We start from the raw sequence: 15,894 nt of genomic DNA on the forward strand, positions 1-15,894 counted from the left end.
TCTATACCTTTTTGGAATCCTTGGATTTGTACTATTGATTCCTCAGCCTTTTTTTGTTTTCAGCCACTTCAACCTGTGTTGTTCGTTATGCAAATTGTAGAAAGTTGGCCAAGCTTAAGCTTCACTCTAGAATCGCTGACAATCAATTGTACACTATCAGTGTCACCTCAAATGAATAAATGTAAGAAACAATGATTTAATATGTTGATGATTTCTTGTTGATATCAGGTTCAATCTTATTTAGGTCATTTAAAATATTCTCAATTTTGTTTAGCAACTCTCTTGCTGTTATAATCTGCAGAGTGCACATAAAATGAATATAATCCACATAACATATGTTAGAATTAAGTTACACAGATGTGGCCAACATGAGAGTTAAATTTAAATCTCACAAAAGGCTTTTTAAAATGCAGTGAATCATGCTATCATTACTGTTTACGATTGTTTTCATTGGCTTTATCAGTGACCTGTAATCATATGCTTCCAGTTCGCAAAATAGAGAACAATTAAATTTTAGATGAGACTCAGATCGCACGGCTAAGATAAAAATGTAAATCAAATGTAAAAACTGCAAGCCAGTTCCTATGTTGGACTAAGACATGTTGCAATTTGAAATGGCACATTCTTTGTTATTAGCAACGTAGAAGAGCCAAGTAAGAGAAGTTTTTGTTGAAGTATTATTGGAATAACAAATGTATTACTGCAAGTGACTATCGGGGCATGCAGGCAGAGACAGCAATCGACATGAAATTTCAATTTTTATTCATTCTTGGGATAGTGACACTTGCTACCTATCCCAAACTAAATTGAAGAAGGTGGTGGAGAGTGGTCTACTTTTGCTGAAGAAATCCATGTGATGAAGCTGGTCTCCAAATACTGTTATCGAGAGGAAAATCCAGGATTTTGACACAGTGACAATGAGGTAATCGTCAATATAGTCCTGAATCAGGATAGTGTGTGCTTTGTAGGGGAACTTGAAAGTTATTGTTTTCCCATGTCTTTCTCAGTAGTAGTGGTCACAGATTTGGGGAAATGTTGTTCGGGAAGCCTTGACAAGTTTCTGTATTGCATCTCTTAAATGCTGTAGCATTAAAACATGGAAATTAGAAATGATTAAAGTGTGGGGGAAAGAAAGGAGATGTCTTTGGAACAAACAGGTGGGATGAACTACTAATACACAAGAACACAATTTATGAATCCTCTGTGCTGCAATCTCTGCCACCATTTATCATTAAATTGTATTTTTTTTCATTTTGATTAATTATATACTGTTTTGTAATAATGACACATGCTACAATATACTCAAACCGGCCAATCACTATCTCTAAGAGACATTGGGTGAGCTTGTAATTTTTGAAATGTACTAAAAATCAAAGTAAGAACAGAAAAAAAAGTTTTCAAGTTTTTTTTAATTACTATTATGATGTAAGCATGTAATTATACAACAGCTGTCATGTTATCATTCTGGAGCTTGCAATATGTGAAGAAAATTTGATTAACAATACCATTCCTGTGAAATATTCAACAGGAATCATTACCCTTTACAACCTCCTCGAAAGATGTCATTGCTGGGTATCTTTTAGCTTCCAAGTCAGAGATAACAGTAGTTCAGCTCATTTGCAAGAAAATTATGCATAGAAGTTGCATTTATATAGCAACCATCAGCACCTTAGGATGTTTTGAGACCTTAACTTTTGAAGTGTAATTACTGTAGGAAATATTGAGGACAATCTATGTTGAGTAAGCTTCCAAACATAGCAATATGATCATAAGTAACAAATCTGAGTGATAGTGGTTGATATTGGACAGAACACCCAGCACAACAGTTCTTTGAACTAGTGCCTGGGGATATTTTGGAACAGTGAAAGTATTGTTTAATATCTGAGCAAGAAAACTCTTCCCTAGATAGTGAAGCATGGGAGTGTCAGCCTGTGTGCTATACTCAAGGTTCCAGAATGGGGCTTGATCCTAAAACCTTCATGAGTATAAAGTACTGAGGCTGAACTGAACAGGATTAGGATCATCTGAACAGGAGGAGGCAATTCAGTTCCTGAAACCTGTTCCACCATTCAATGAGATCATGGCAGATCTGTGCTGAACTCAAATATCTGCCTCTAGCCCATATTCCTTTCCACCTTTGCTTAATAAAAAGATCTATCTCAAATTTAAAATGAGCTACTGAGCCAACATCCACTGCCATTTGTGAGAGTTCCAAGAATCTAACAATTTCTTTGTGTAAAAATTCTTACTAATATCTCTCCTGAATGAATCTCACCTTAATTCTCAAACTATTTCCCCTAGTTCCATTACATCAGCATCGAACAGTGAAGGTTTACAGGACGATAACAACACTTAGTAAAATCCCACCAATTATACATCGCTGCCTTTCTCATGTCCAACCATTGACTCTCCACTCTTAAAGGAACAGAAATGGTTCGGGATGCTTTTTTTTTGACAAATAGTGGCATATGTGTATGTGTGTCTGTCTGATAGTCTGTGAGTGAGTGTGTGTGTCTGGCAGCCTGTGAGTGTGTATACGTGAGGCAGAGCCCTGCTTTCACTCAATTTGTGATGGAGAAAACTCAGTGTTTTATCAGCTGCTGATTAAATCCTCCTCGAACGTCCAGCTCACTTTCTAAGCTTTCTCTTCAGAGACAGCACTCGATTAGTTGTAACGTGCTGTCTGAAGGAACCCGCACAATTGGGAAGAAAGGAAACATAAAAAGTCCCAGCTCTGTTAAAATTTAGCATGAAATAAACTTGCGGGATCGACATTAAAGAGCAATTTATCGCTCAATCATTTCGATAAATACATTCATTAGCATTTTCCTTTGGGTCTTTTTATAAATAATTGTTTGAGCTGCCAATAGTACTCTTTTTAGATGAAAGACAGGACTCAAACTCGGAGTCAGGCTCTCCGCACATTCCAATGGGTCTAATTAACGATTCATCACCCCTTGTCTTTAAGAAGATGCGGGCACTATTAATAACATTTCCATCTTTAACAATCTGTCCAATTCGGCACTTCTGAAAAAGAAAATCCGCAGCCATTTCCAAAATAATAAGCAGGCCAGGAGGAGGGACTTTAAAAGGTTTTTTCAAGTGAATTATAGATATGTACTTGCGATGCCAAGGCATAAGGTCGATTGGCCCAAGGGCTGGAAAATTGGATTTGAATAGTTATTTTTGACTGGCGCAGACTCGATGGCTCGAAGGGCTGTATATCTCAATGGCTCCACGAATTGTCCCCTTGATCTACCTTTAGATTTGTTAGGGCTTTACAAATTGGTCTGAAGGTTAATGACGAGGGTTAACTCGTTCCCAAGAACAGTGCGCTAGTCATTGGGGTATCAATTGTGTTATTTAATGAAGTGTTACTTTTTTTGTTTTGTTCATTGTTAAGACGCAGTCCAACCCTGTCAGAAGCGGAACAGGATTCGAGGGGCCGAACGGCGTACTTCTAACTTCTTGACATCTAAGCGCAGCAGTCTGTGAGGAAAATCTTGCAAATCAGTGCGTTCTTCTGTTACGGAACTCCAACATTTCCCTGAATGCGGAGCAGATGAGGTGGTTCCAGTGCGGAGAACAGCAGATAATCACCTGACAGTATCATTAAATACACTTTGCAATTGTATAAATCTCATAGAATAAGACGGGAGATACCACGAGACGCATTACTTAACGTTAAAATACTATATATTCTGTTACATCTGAAAGCCATTTTATAAATTACATAGGTCATTTATGAATCACGGTCTAAGTACATCTATCTACACTGTTACGGGTCATTAAATGCAGAAGTCTTTCAGCGTATGGGCGCTACTAATCAGAATTGTAGCATTTTTTTTAGGAAGAAAGCGGTGGCGTAGCACAAAACACTTGTTTGGCTTTGGTTTTGTTTGGTTACAATAAAATGTTGACAGCACAAGGCAGGTTCGTCACAAAAGGGGGAGTGACTTTCTTTTGTTTAATCGTTTGCCCCGCCGACGAAAATTTCATCCATTTCATGGGCGCCAGCTCTCCGGGAACCAGAATTTCGCCCCCAAAATCACGCTTCACTTGGGTTCCAAACGTAGTTTTCTCTTCAGCTGCCTCTGATCTGCTGCTGAGCGGGCTACAGTATGTGCTCGGTGACCGCCAGGCCCTTTCATGGTGGCTGACTGGATGGGGATTTGGAGGGGAGGTGGGAGATGGTGAGGAGTTGGCTGCAATGTCTCTCAACACACCTCTTTCCCCACACTTGCTAGGTTCGGGAGCAGGGCGACTGGGGGACTCGGCGCAGCGTGTTCTTTCGCTCTGAGTCTCAGACTGGCGATGCTGGAGGATTTCCTGTCTAAGGCAGCCGACTGCGGCTGGGCTGGAAACACACCGGAGTCCAGGTTGGGAATCGAAGGCTTTACAACCAGCGAGGCTGCCATCAGCGGGTTCATCGTAAAAAACCTGCAAAATCAATGGCAAAAAAAACCGCACGTACACACAAGACCAAGCAGCGTGTTGAATACCCCAGGGAGTAACGAAGAGGCTTTAATTCTATTTTTTTAAAAAACGAAAGAACTGAGGATGCTGCAAATCAGAAATTGCTGGAAAAGCGCAGCAGGTCTGGCAGCTCTGTGGTCAGACATTAGTATTTAACGTTTCCCGTCGACTTGACCTTTCTTTAGTTCTGACTCGAAACGTTAAACTCTGATTCCTCTCCACAGATGCTGCCAGACGTGCTGAGCTTTTCCAACAGTTTCTGTTTTTATTCCTGGTTTTAATTCAAACCTTTCCCAGAGATCCAATTTCGTTAACGATTTAGAAAAAATAAGACTGCAAATTAGTGCTGAAAGTGAAATGTAAACACTGGAGGAAACAGAACGAGTCAGGCAACATCAGTGCGAGCAACTGAATGACGAACAGTTCAGGCCTAGGTGTCTGTGTGGGGAATCCGAAACATTAACTTTATCCACACATAAAAACCGAATGCACGAAATCAGAAACACAAACAGAAATTGCTGGCAAAGCTCAGCAGGTCTGGCAGCATATGTGGGGCGAAATCAGAGTTAACAGCGAAGCATTTACTCTGATTTCTTTGCGCTGATGCTGCCAGATCTGCTGAGCTTTGCCAGCAATTTCTGCCCATTTCTCCACAGATTCTCCGACCTGCTGAATACTACCAGCGCTTTTTCCTTCCTCACTCACCCTTTTAGAACTCAAAACGCCTCATACCACCGTCCACCAGCAGAACCGTATCCTTACGTGTCCGATTGTGATCACCTTCCACTTCAAGTGGGCTTCATAAAAGTTATCGGGGCCGGAAAAAAGGTCATCGCTGGTCTGAATACAGCCAAGTGTATCACCTTACAGCTCGTATGCACATTACAAAACGTAGTCAGAAATCACACCACACCAGGTAATAGTCGGAGAGATTTATTTGAAATCACAAGCTTTCAAGCACAGCTCCTTCATCAGGTGGAGTGAACCTGTCGCACTATTAGCTAGTGTCATGTGACTTCTGATTTTGTCCACCCGAGTCCAGCACCGGCACGTCCGCATCAAAGTTGGAGAGACACACACAATCGATGGACGATTATTTTTTACTCATTAACGGGATGAAGACGTCGCTAGCCAGACAGCATTTATATAAAAAAAATTAATAGCAGGACAGGCTTTAAAAAGAATTGAATATTGCATGATAGATCTCATTAAAAGCCGAATCACTCAGAAATGTCCAGAAGGTAGCACTGGAAGATTTATATGAAGTATGTGAAAATGAAATGCACATGGGCAGAATCTGTCTTGTTTGCCAGAGGAGAGACAGAATATTTGCAAAGATGGCTCAGACAGCAGCGCAGGATGCAAAACATTAGGATCATTTCAAAAAAGGATTACCTTCTGGGAATGCGTTTGTGTTGTGGCGTTGGGTGGGTGTTAGTGAGCGCTGTTGAGCGGTCGTAAACAACGAAGAGTTGATCTTCCAGACGCCGACCATGTGCTATTCTTAGATAAAGGGAATGCACTGCGGATACTGGAGAAGAAGTGGCTTGCAACATGCACTCTGCTTTCTCTCTCTACAGATGCTGCCAGATCTGCTGAGTTTCTCCATTTTCCGTTTTTATAGAAGCGAAATATTGCGGAGGCTGGAAATCTGAAATAAGAACAAAAGGTTTTCTGGAAAATCTCAGCAGGTCTGGCAGCATCTGTCGAGAGAGGAACAGCATTAACATTTCAAGTCTATTCAATTCTGAAGAAGTCATATAGGACTCTAAACGCGAAGTCTTTCTGTTCTCAGGCTCCACGCTCAACTTCGACCCTTTTTGTTGCTGAAAAGAGTAATTTCAACGAATCTCCAGCAACTTTCAGCCTTTTCTAGTTTCCCTAAATTATCTTCCGGTAGGAATAAGGGGAATGAAGCTATTGATAAAATTGAGAATTTTTCAATCAATACTGTACATTATATGGGTTTGACTATGACAAGCTAGCTAGCACGCGGTACAGTATGACACCAATTACACGGGTTTAATTCCGACAGTGATAGTTTACGGGGACTGTACATTCTCACCTAGGCCCATGCCTAATATGGAGTGATGCCCCTTCAACTTTCTAAGTATTTGCGCCTCTCGAACAGAAAGATGCCGATCATGACTGACTCGAAATGACAAGTTATTTTTGGTCATTTTCCTATGAATGTGTTTCAATAGTTGCATTACCTTGTGATTCGATCTGAAATTGAATTGCTTAACAGCACCAATATGAATGCCCGATATTTCTACAGTTTTGAGACATTATATCGTGACCCCGCCACCAACATCAGCAAAACTTCAACTTGGATATCAGGATAAGCTTGGCCAAGAAAAGAAATGGAAATATTCTCACACCCAATTGTATAAAATCTATTCCGCCCAGGAACTGACAATCGTTAGTCTTTCGTGGGGTGTGGCAATATTAGAATTTGTAGCCCATTCCTAACTGTCCTTGAACTGCCCGGCTTGCTAGTTCTGTTCAGACGGCAGTTCAAATCACCCCCACGCTGCTTTGGGCTTGGAGTCACGTGGAACTCAGATTTCCTTCCCGACTTAACTAAAAATAAGCAAGTGATGTGTAGAATTAAGGCACCTATAAAACAGGACAATTGCTGAGCAGGTAGGTTGGGATTGAAAACAAAATTATGTTGCATTAATGCAGAAGGAAAAAATGCTTGGATTTTAAATTCTCAGCGGCTCTGGCAACATCTGTGGGGAATAGTTATCGAATTGAACCGTTAAACGCTGTTTCTCTCCCCACCGATGCCGCCCAAACCTGTTGAGTACTTTCTACGGTTATTAATTTTCCTTATCAAAAGCATTCGCTTCTATATCCGATAGGGAAGACGTTCCAAAGCAGAGTCATGTGGGACGAAGAGATTAACAGTCTCTCCCTCCACGGACCAGCTGGGTTTCTCCAGCATTCTCTGTGTTGGTCTCAGATTTCCAGCATCCGCAGTACTTAGCTTTTATTAGGGGGGGTTCATGTTCAGATTTCTCTTCAATGCGTGAAAGGATCTGTGAAGGCTTACCTCCCGAAGTGTGGGCTGAGCAACGGGTGTCTGAAGAAAGTGGTCCCGATGAAAGTGCTGATACCGAGCTGGGCTGCAGGGTTATAGGAGTTGGCAGTTGCTGGAGCACTGAACGCGGGGATGGCCGCTGACCTCCAGCTGGGCTCCACGCCAGAGGAATGGCCCACTGGTACATCCAAGTACAGCCCCAGGGGACTGGCCAAGGACAGAGCGTGAGGGTGGCTCAGGTTTCCGGCCTTCTCCCGCTTCCTCCACTTGGCCCGACGGTTTTGAAACCAAACCTGCGGAGGAAAAGAGACAATAGACCAGTTTGAGAGCTTTGTAATCCGCCCACAACTGACTCGGGCGGTATGTAAGTTGCGCGGCTGAAATTCGCCCAAAATCCTTGGACAACACCTTTCAAACACGCTTCCACTTGCATCTAGAAGGGCAAGGGCAGTAGATACATGGGAACACCACCCCCTCCTCCGCACCCCCGCAAGTTCCCCTCCATGCCATTCACTATCCTAATTTGGAAATATATCACCATGCCTTCACTGGGTCAAAATCCTGGAATTCCCTCCCTAAGGGCACCTACAGCACAGGGACTACAGCGGTTCAAGAAGGCAGCTCACCTCCACTTTTTCAAGGGTACCTAGGGGCGGGCAATAACTGCTTGCCCAGCCCAGATACACCCACATGCCACGATTGGATACAAAAACTGACTAGCCTACCTAAACTGAGCAGCAACGATTATAAACAGCGCTGGAATACTCGCTGGTAGAATAAATGTTCATAGATATTGGGATAATGCATGTTGCTAAACAATGGGGAAGGTAGATTTATTTTTTATAAAAAAAATCACAGCGGGAGTAGTTGTATACGCCTTGCTTCAATTTAAAACAAATTCGATTTTAGATATTATGATACGAACGGCAGCAGTTCAAGAAGTGAGTTTATAACCACCTTCTTATGGGCAGCTAGGGGCGGACAATACATGCTGGTAGTTGTAAAGAAGGGTCGGTGGAGTCGAAGCGTTAACTCTGCTTTCTCTCCACCTGCTCAGTTTCTCCTGCAATTTCTGTTTTTGCAATAAATGCTGGCCCAGCCAACGACGCACACGTCCCACGAATGAATGAAGAAAAAAATAAATTAAGGTGACGTTGGCCAAAAGTTGTATCTCACGATAACTAAACCGAATAGTCCAGACTGAGATGTGTCGTTCTGTAGATTAAACGTGTTGCTTTGAAACTGCCTTAAAGGCTCTTAGTATCATCGCATGTATCTAAAGAGAGTTCTGTGCATGTGAAACTTAAAATCACATACAAATATATAAAATCATGTATCCCAATGTAGTTAAAGAATCGGGTACATTTGCAACTTCCAATTTCGGATTTCCAACCCCAGGGTGGACAGAAATAAATGTGTTAAACGGCCATGGCCTTTTAAGTTTCACTCGTCGCTCACACTTTTTGAATTCGTCCTATTTTAACGGTGTAACACACACAGCACCTCAAGGTCAGATATTTAAGCTGCTCTACCTTTGGCGCCGCTTCTATGTATAAAATAGCGACAGAGAAGTCCTAACGAAGTCTGGGGAATCATGACGTGATTGTAGTTAAGAACTACAGCCCATCAGGTAAAGTATATTCAGAAACCCCTGTAGTTTGGTGGAGTCGTATCCCAGGCACTGAGGACAAAATTCTCTGAGTGGATCCGGTCTCCTTTTCGACAGCAATCAGAAAGTGTCTAAACGGAACGCCCCAATTAATACCCCAGACACAACACTTGGATCAGACACGAATTAAACAAAATGCAAATGAGCGCTTTATCCTTGTACAATCGGGGCGAGGAGACGCTCGCTTCCTATTTCAGATTCTGCTAGAATCAATGATTTGGACAGAAAATGGTGTTCAAGCTCGGGAATTTGACATTGGGATATACATACATTTCCTTTACTATACAAAACTCGCAGACTCCGAGTTGTTGATTTGGAGCGGACATCCCGCTTAACCGTTTCAGATTGAATTATGAGTACCGCGCTTGAAAATGGCACATTGTTAGGGATAGAGTGGTTTTTTGTTATTTTTTAGATTAACGCACACAGGGCCACCCAGTCCCGCTGGTGTCCGCCATATGGTTTCTATTCATTGACACTCCCAAGGCTCTTTGTAATTTCACCGGCCCCTAGAGAACAGAAACTTTTCAGTGCCGAATATGCGGAATCTGGGCGACTCAACTTTGATCTGCAACAACCAATGATAAGGAGAACGTTTAATCCATCACTTTGGCAATGCATAAACCAATGACTAAATCGAAATTCTGTTCGTTTAATCTAAAAGAGATTCTCTCCCTCAAACGCTTTCATGTGGGTCGCTTTGATTTAGAAGTTCAGAGCGCAGAGTGCAATCTGGTCGTTATTAGACCTTATTAAACCTCGCCTTCTGCCCTCTTCCACTCTCTGGGGCTGCCGATGGAGACCCCTGCCGAGAAACACACACATACCTGCACCCTGGCTTCGGTTAAATCCAGTCGCATGGCCAAGTCCTCCCTTGTGAACAAACACAAACCATTATTGACCAAAAACAAAAAGCTGAGTTGAACTGGACATGTTTTTCTGCTGCCGTTGTCTCAATATAACGACACAGAAAAAAAAATAGGTCTGCCATTTCTACAACATTTCGTTACCGGAAATAGATTTTGTTAAATACATTTGAAAGAACGAAGAATGTCAGTAATAGCATTCGTCATAATTTACAGAACGAATTCCAGCTGTAAGGTAACTCGAACTTTGGGAGTATCTCTGCAAAACGAGAATGCGATTTCGGGCAATGCGACTCCAGAGGAAGCGGGATTATCTGCTTTAACATTTTTAAAGCGTTTCAACGAGGCGTTTTAGAATGGTGCTGTTTGTTTTGTTTTTATCCCTAAATTCCTGAAAGAATCAGAAATATCATTTCTCGCCGCAGTGGCATCACTGCCCTAGTTTCTTTGCTGTGCATTTCGGATTGCTAAAGGCACGGTTTATTGTGGAACCTTTCACACTGACAACTGTTCTTTCTAAATGACCACTCTTCCCTCTTTTATTTTTTTTAAAAAGGGTCTATTGAGATGGAGTTGAGATCCTTACAAAGCCTGAACGTTACTCACTTCAGGAGCTCCAGAAGAGACGCTCACAGTCCTGGTGATAGAGGGCTACAGTTTGCAGTGACAGCCTTACCTTGTGAAGACATCGGGGTAGTGTGTTTTCCTAAAAGCCCTCTCCAGTTCCTCCAGCTGAAAGTTGGTGAAAGTGGTTCTGTAGCGGCGCTGTTTGCGCTTGAACGAGCCGTGCTCCTGGTCCCCGGTACAAGAATAATACTGAAGGGCCCGGTTCTCTCTGGTACTGTCTTTCTGCCCCGTGTCGTCACTCGGTTGATCTTCCCGTCCTCTCTGTTCCCGGATTTGGTTGTCCGCCGATGCCTCTCTGTCTCCAGAACTCCCCGCGTTGTCCTCTCCGTCTGTCCGCGGAGGTTTCGCTTGGTCTGGTCCACTCATCAAACCGGAGGTCGCATCGCTTTCGCTTGAAGCGAGTTCATTGAACCATTTCTCAGGCTCGCCGCTGCTGGCTTCCTCCCGTTTGGAACGACACAGCTGATACCATTCCAATCCGCAAACCCTCCCCACTTCGGATTGTCCTGTACAAAAACGCACACGCGTAAAACACTAAGGGACAAGTTAAACATCTATAACTCAAACATAACCTGACCCGATTAGAAACAGACTTCTGTCTGAATTTTTTTTTAAAAATAAAGAACTGCTGATGCTGTGAAAAAACCAGAAATTGCCGGAGAAACTGTAGAGAGAGAAAGCGGAGTTAATGTTTCGAGTCCAGTGAGTCTTCCTCCGACCCTTTCTCCCCACAGGTGCTGTCAGACCTGCTGAGCTTCTCCAACAATTTCTGTTGCTGATTCTGTCTAACCGCTGTTTATTTTATTTGCCAGTTTCCCCGTCGTTTACCAATTGAGTGACGTGTTTTGGTTCCTAATTAAAAAGAAATCCAGAAATGATTTTAAAAATGTGATTTTAGATTAGAATAGAAGATCCTTTATTGTCATAGTTGAAGGTGTTGGAAATCTAAAACGAACAGAGAATGCTGGAGAAAATCAGCCGGTCAGGTAGCATCTGTGGACAGAGATACACACTTAAAATGAAGAATTTTTCAGTTCTGAGGAAGTCACACCGTTAACTGTGATTTTAGGTAGAGTTGCTACTGAGCCATTAAAAGCTTAAACAGAACAAAATGTTTTATTTTACAATGGACAGCATCAAACTTTGTTCTAAATCAAACGATAAGGAGCTGCCACCTTACCTTCAATTTCCACCCCTTCAGAAGATTTACTCCCCATCTTCAGTTGAAGAGAGGCAGCCTCTCCTTCGGGATCCTTGCCCGTCCGTGCAGCACAGGAAGGGACGCCCTCACGTTTGATGGGTGGACTGCTCCGTCCCAAGATGCTGTCGATCAGATAGGAAGAGATCCGGGGGAATGGCGGCGATTTCTTGGGGCAGTGGGGCGGCAAGCTCTCCCTCGGGGTCTTCATGGTGCTTGGGTGGCTCCGACACACACGACACAGCAACTCTGGGGCATCATCAACTCCAGCGAATGTATTAACGACTTGTTGGAAACGGGCAGTCATTTGTACGCTCACTACTTTAAATAAACATGCCCCAGACATCCCATTGGTACGGGGGTGTTAGGCTCTGATACAGCGCAAAACCTGGTCTGGATTCCACCCCCTGGCAAAGGATTCCAATTAAATCAATTTGACAATCAGATCTAAACATAAACACACACCCCGCTTCCAAACTCCAAACCTTTCTCTCTCCCCAGAGCAGCTACACTTCTCCATCATTTTCTGCTTCTGTTTGCTTCAGATTTCCAGCCACCGCAGCGCTTTGTTTTGTTTTCATGTTTGGGTGAAATTTGTTTTAGTCTGGGGATGTTTGAAATTTTGTAGGCGATCAGAAACAAAATATAAGGCAAGGCTTATCAGCAGCCCTTCTCAAAACGGAGCTAATAGTTTGAAGCGCCGCTTGTTAGCAACGATCAGAAAGGAAATTTGAATCTGTGGCAAAATAACCAGGAGATACCCACAATAATTCTATCTATCTATCTATCTATCTATCTATCTATCTATCTATCTATCTATCTATCTATCTATCTATCTATCTACCTATATAAGGCGCTGGAGAACCTTAGCATCTAATCAGAGAAGAACATATTTAAGATTTCAAGCCTAATACGACTTCTTCAGAACATAAGTTAGGATCATTTTGGACATTAAATCATCGGGCGATGCCATTGACGTCACCCCACCCCCAAAACAAAAGATAGCGGTATTGTTTCTGAGAACAATCTTTCTCCAGTAGAAAGCCGACATTTGGAGTATAAAAGACGCGGCTCAGACCCACACTAGAGCGAGGAGCAGCTACTCCGATCTCAGTTCAGTGCAGCGCTTTGACCTGATTGTAGACGTGCCTTTGGGAAAAAAAGATACGACCACTTCTACTTCCACACCTGTATCCCCACACATCTCAATGGCAGTAACACATCCTGAGCTGCTGTGTAGCGGTGGGAAAGGAGAGGGGTATAAGCCAGCGTCCTGACACCGAGCCACAATCGGACAGATGAACAGAAGTTTGAGGCTTAAGAGCTGGAGGTCTGTTCGGAAGTGAAAGAACCCGTGAATTTGTCTCAATTCCTAACTGCCCGTTGGCAAATAAAGCGATGCGGCGTCTATCTATGACCGACTGACTAATCTCTATCTCCAATTTATAAAGGCTGTTGCTTGATTCGGAAGAAATTCCGACACTGTTTCAAAAACGTCTTGCTCTTTGTACGTCAAACAAATGTTGCAGCTTGCGGGTATGGAATAATTCTCTCGGTGTTCAAAAACTTTTTTCCCCTCAAAAGGATAAAGGATATATTTTATTACTCATTGGATCGCGTTGCGATCTGTTGTGATTTTCTTGTTAAATTATATTGATCTCACGAAGCTATCCCCAGTCTTGGTCTAATCGTTGCAATTACGAAGTTCTTTCGATACGAACCGTCCCACGGAAAGGGTTTCGCTGACCTAACCAGAATGTGTTGGTGTTTATTGCGCAGAGCCGTACTTTTTATATCTGTACCCCCCCCCCCGCAACGTTTCCTATACCATCTCACTATATGGATCAGCCTCGTATCAGCGTCACCCCCTTTTCCGTATAATTACTGTGCCTCAATCACCAACCTATCTGTATCCTCACTACGTGTATTATCTCCATATATGCAACATCTTTGTATCTGTTTCATCATCGACTACTTTATCATGTGCCTGTCTTGCTACCTGTACTATCCATGTGTCTGTACCATTCTTGTATTGTACGTGTATCCTCACTACCTGTACCATCCCTCTGCTTGTATCAGTCTGGTCCCCACATCCCTTTAATACCTCTCCATTATTCACCTTACCGTTGACAGACCACTCATATTTGTGCATTTATATGTTATCCCAGGTGACAGGACAGGTGCCAAAAGTAGGATTAGAATAGATTAAAGCTTGATGACCAGTCTGGATGTGATGGGCTGAATACCTTTTACCATGCTGTAAACCTATATGACACTAAAGCCTTCGTATAAATCCACCAACTTGTATATAAGTGAATATCTCCAGGAGAAAGTAGTTCAACTCCAATCAGTTCTGGTGGGTTTTAGACTGTAGTCTGATCTCTACTTTTAACAAACTGGTGAGCGAGGTTAGCTTGGTAAGAGATAGACTACGCTAGCTTGCTATTACATACTAAACTTTTCTTGTTACACAATAATGAGCTTTTTCTCCTGAGACTTTGTGTGGCCATCCACATTCACTTAATATTAAAAAGCCCCTTATCTAGTATGGACAAGAGAGGTGAATAGCTGCCTCAGTACCCATAAGAGGTCCTGTTTTAAAATGCAATTTTCTTCCTATCTTTCATTAACTTTAATGCATTTACAAGTTATATTCAATTTATATTAATCCAGTGACCTTAATTAATCAGTAACATTTTGTGCAGCGCTCTGGTGAATAATTGTTTTTAGTTAAGGTACGGCACATTGTTGGGAAATCCACAGGTTAATGGAATGTCCTATTATACTTTACTCTTTTGGCCTCATTCTAATTTCAATGTTGAGTACATACCATTACTGAATAAAATTGTCAGTTTTACCTCAAATGTAATAGCAATGCTGGCACAAAACCCACATTAAATATTCTTTTGGTTGCTGAGGAGTGTTGATTTGGCTCCAGAGCAACATTTAAAGCTGATACAACATTCAAAATCCAATATTGATATAGATGTCTCATTGTCATGCACATTAAAGTGTCTTTCGCCTGCTATGAGTCTAACAATAACAACTGGCTCTAATGCTGCTCCTTTGACATAGTAAAATGCAAAAAAAAGTGACAATAATAATATGCCTTAAAAGTGCTAATGTTCACCAGGCACACTAATAAAATATGAGGATACTTTAAGATAAGGAAGAAATACTAACAGAAAGTGCCAGAGAAGCTGATTAGGTCTGACAGCATTTAATGAGAGAGAAACAGAGTGAATGTTTTGAGTTTTTCTTTGCAAAAGAGTCATAATGGACTCAAAGCATTAACTCTGTTTCTCTCTCCACATAGGCTGCCAGGCCGGTTGAGTTTCTCCAGCATTTTCTGTATTATAATTTCAGATGTCCAGCCTCCAAAGAACTTTGCTTTTATTTTAAGACAGGAAGAGATAGGTTGAAGGAATGCCTTAAAGGAAGAGAAAGAAGTAGAGGGATGGAGAGGCATTGGGAGGTAGTTCCAGAGCCACAGTCAGTGGATAAGTTTCAGGTATGAAGGGTTAAATTTGGCTCTTGCCTTGCAATGATTACAGTTTGGGACTGTAGTATGGGTTTTGCCTCCAACACGATATTTTACCTGATGTAGCAATGCTTATATCATTTCTCGTAATGTAAGGAACATGGTTCATCCACCAAAGGTTTATTACAGATCACAAATTCCGACTAACATTCCATTCGTGGGCCCTTAGTGTCTGGGCTCATATTAAACTATTGATTTGCAAACTAGTATGCTTCTATTAGCATATCAAACTCCAAGTGACTGAAATAAGATACAATCTGAGATCTTCATACACTCAGGTCACACGCTATAATAGCACGATGATATTGTGAGCGTGTATTTTAAAGGTAGACTGATGTACTGACTGTGAGACATAATACAACAGACTGGCAATTCAAGAACAATGGAAACACATCATTTTCAATTTATTAAAGCTATTGGATTGTTCTAAAATCTCAAAAGACTCATTAATGTCTGTCAGGGACTGAATCT

At 42.0% G+C, this 15,894-nt stretch overlaps 1 protein-coding gene across 2 annotated transcripts; it reads right to left on the minus strand.

Moving 5' to 3' along the window:
• Positions 1-1,435: 1,435 nt before the first annotated feature.
• LOC125458648 (aristaless-related homeobox protein-like) lies at positions 1,436-12,136 on the minus strand. Of its 2 annotated transcripts, none has more exons than XM_048544075.2 (5): positions 11,865-12,136; positions 10,734-11,190; positions 10,019-10,064; positions 7,535-7,815; positions 1,436-4,440 (listed from the first exon to the last, which is right to left on the minus strand). In XM_048544075.2, the coding sequence occupies exons 1-5, from the start codon at positions 12,091-12,093 to the stop codon at positions 4,218-4,220; spliced, it is 1,236 nt and encodes a 411-aa protein (XP_048400032.1). In that variant the 5' UTR covers positions 12,094-12,136; the 3' UTR covers positions 1,436-4,217. The 2 variants fall into 2 exon arrangements, with proteins under 2 accessions (XP_048400032.1, XP_048400033.1); XM_048544076.2 differs by lacking the exon at positions 1,436-4,440 and adding an exon at positions 4,448-6,127.
• Between the last annotated feature and the right edge of the window lie 3,758 nt (positions 12,137-15,894).

This window comes from Stegostoma tigrinum, chromosome 15, assembly GCF_030684315.1.
Source record: "Stegostoma tigrinum isolate sSteTig4 chromosome 15, sSteTig4.hap1, whole genome shotgun sequence".
In the NCBI taxonomy this organism is placed as follows: domain Eukaryota; kingdom Metazoa; phylum Chordata; class Chondrichthyes; order Orectolobiformes; family Stegostomatidae; genus Stegostoma; species Stegostoma tigrinum.

Coding starts and splice junctions, on each gene's coding strand:
- LOC125458648 (XM_048544075.2), bottom strand. CDS start 12,093: ATGAAGACCCCGAGGGAGAGCTTGCCGCCCCACTGCCCCAAGAAATCG. Junction 11,191..11,864: donor TGAAGGGGTGGAAATTGAAG/GTAAGGTGGCAG, acceptor GTTTTTGTACAG/GACAATCCGAAGTGGGGAGG. Junction 10,065..10,733: donor TACCCCGATGTCTTCACAAG/GTAAGGCTGTCA, acceptor TTTGTTCACAAG/GGAGGACTTGGCCATGCGAC.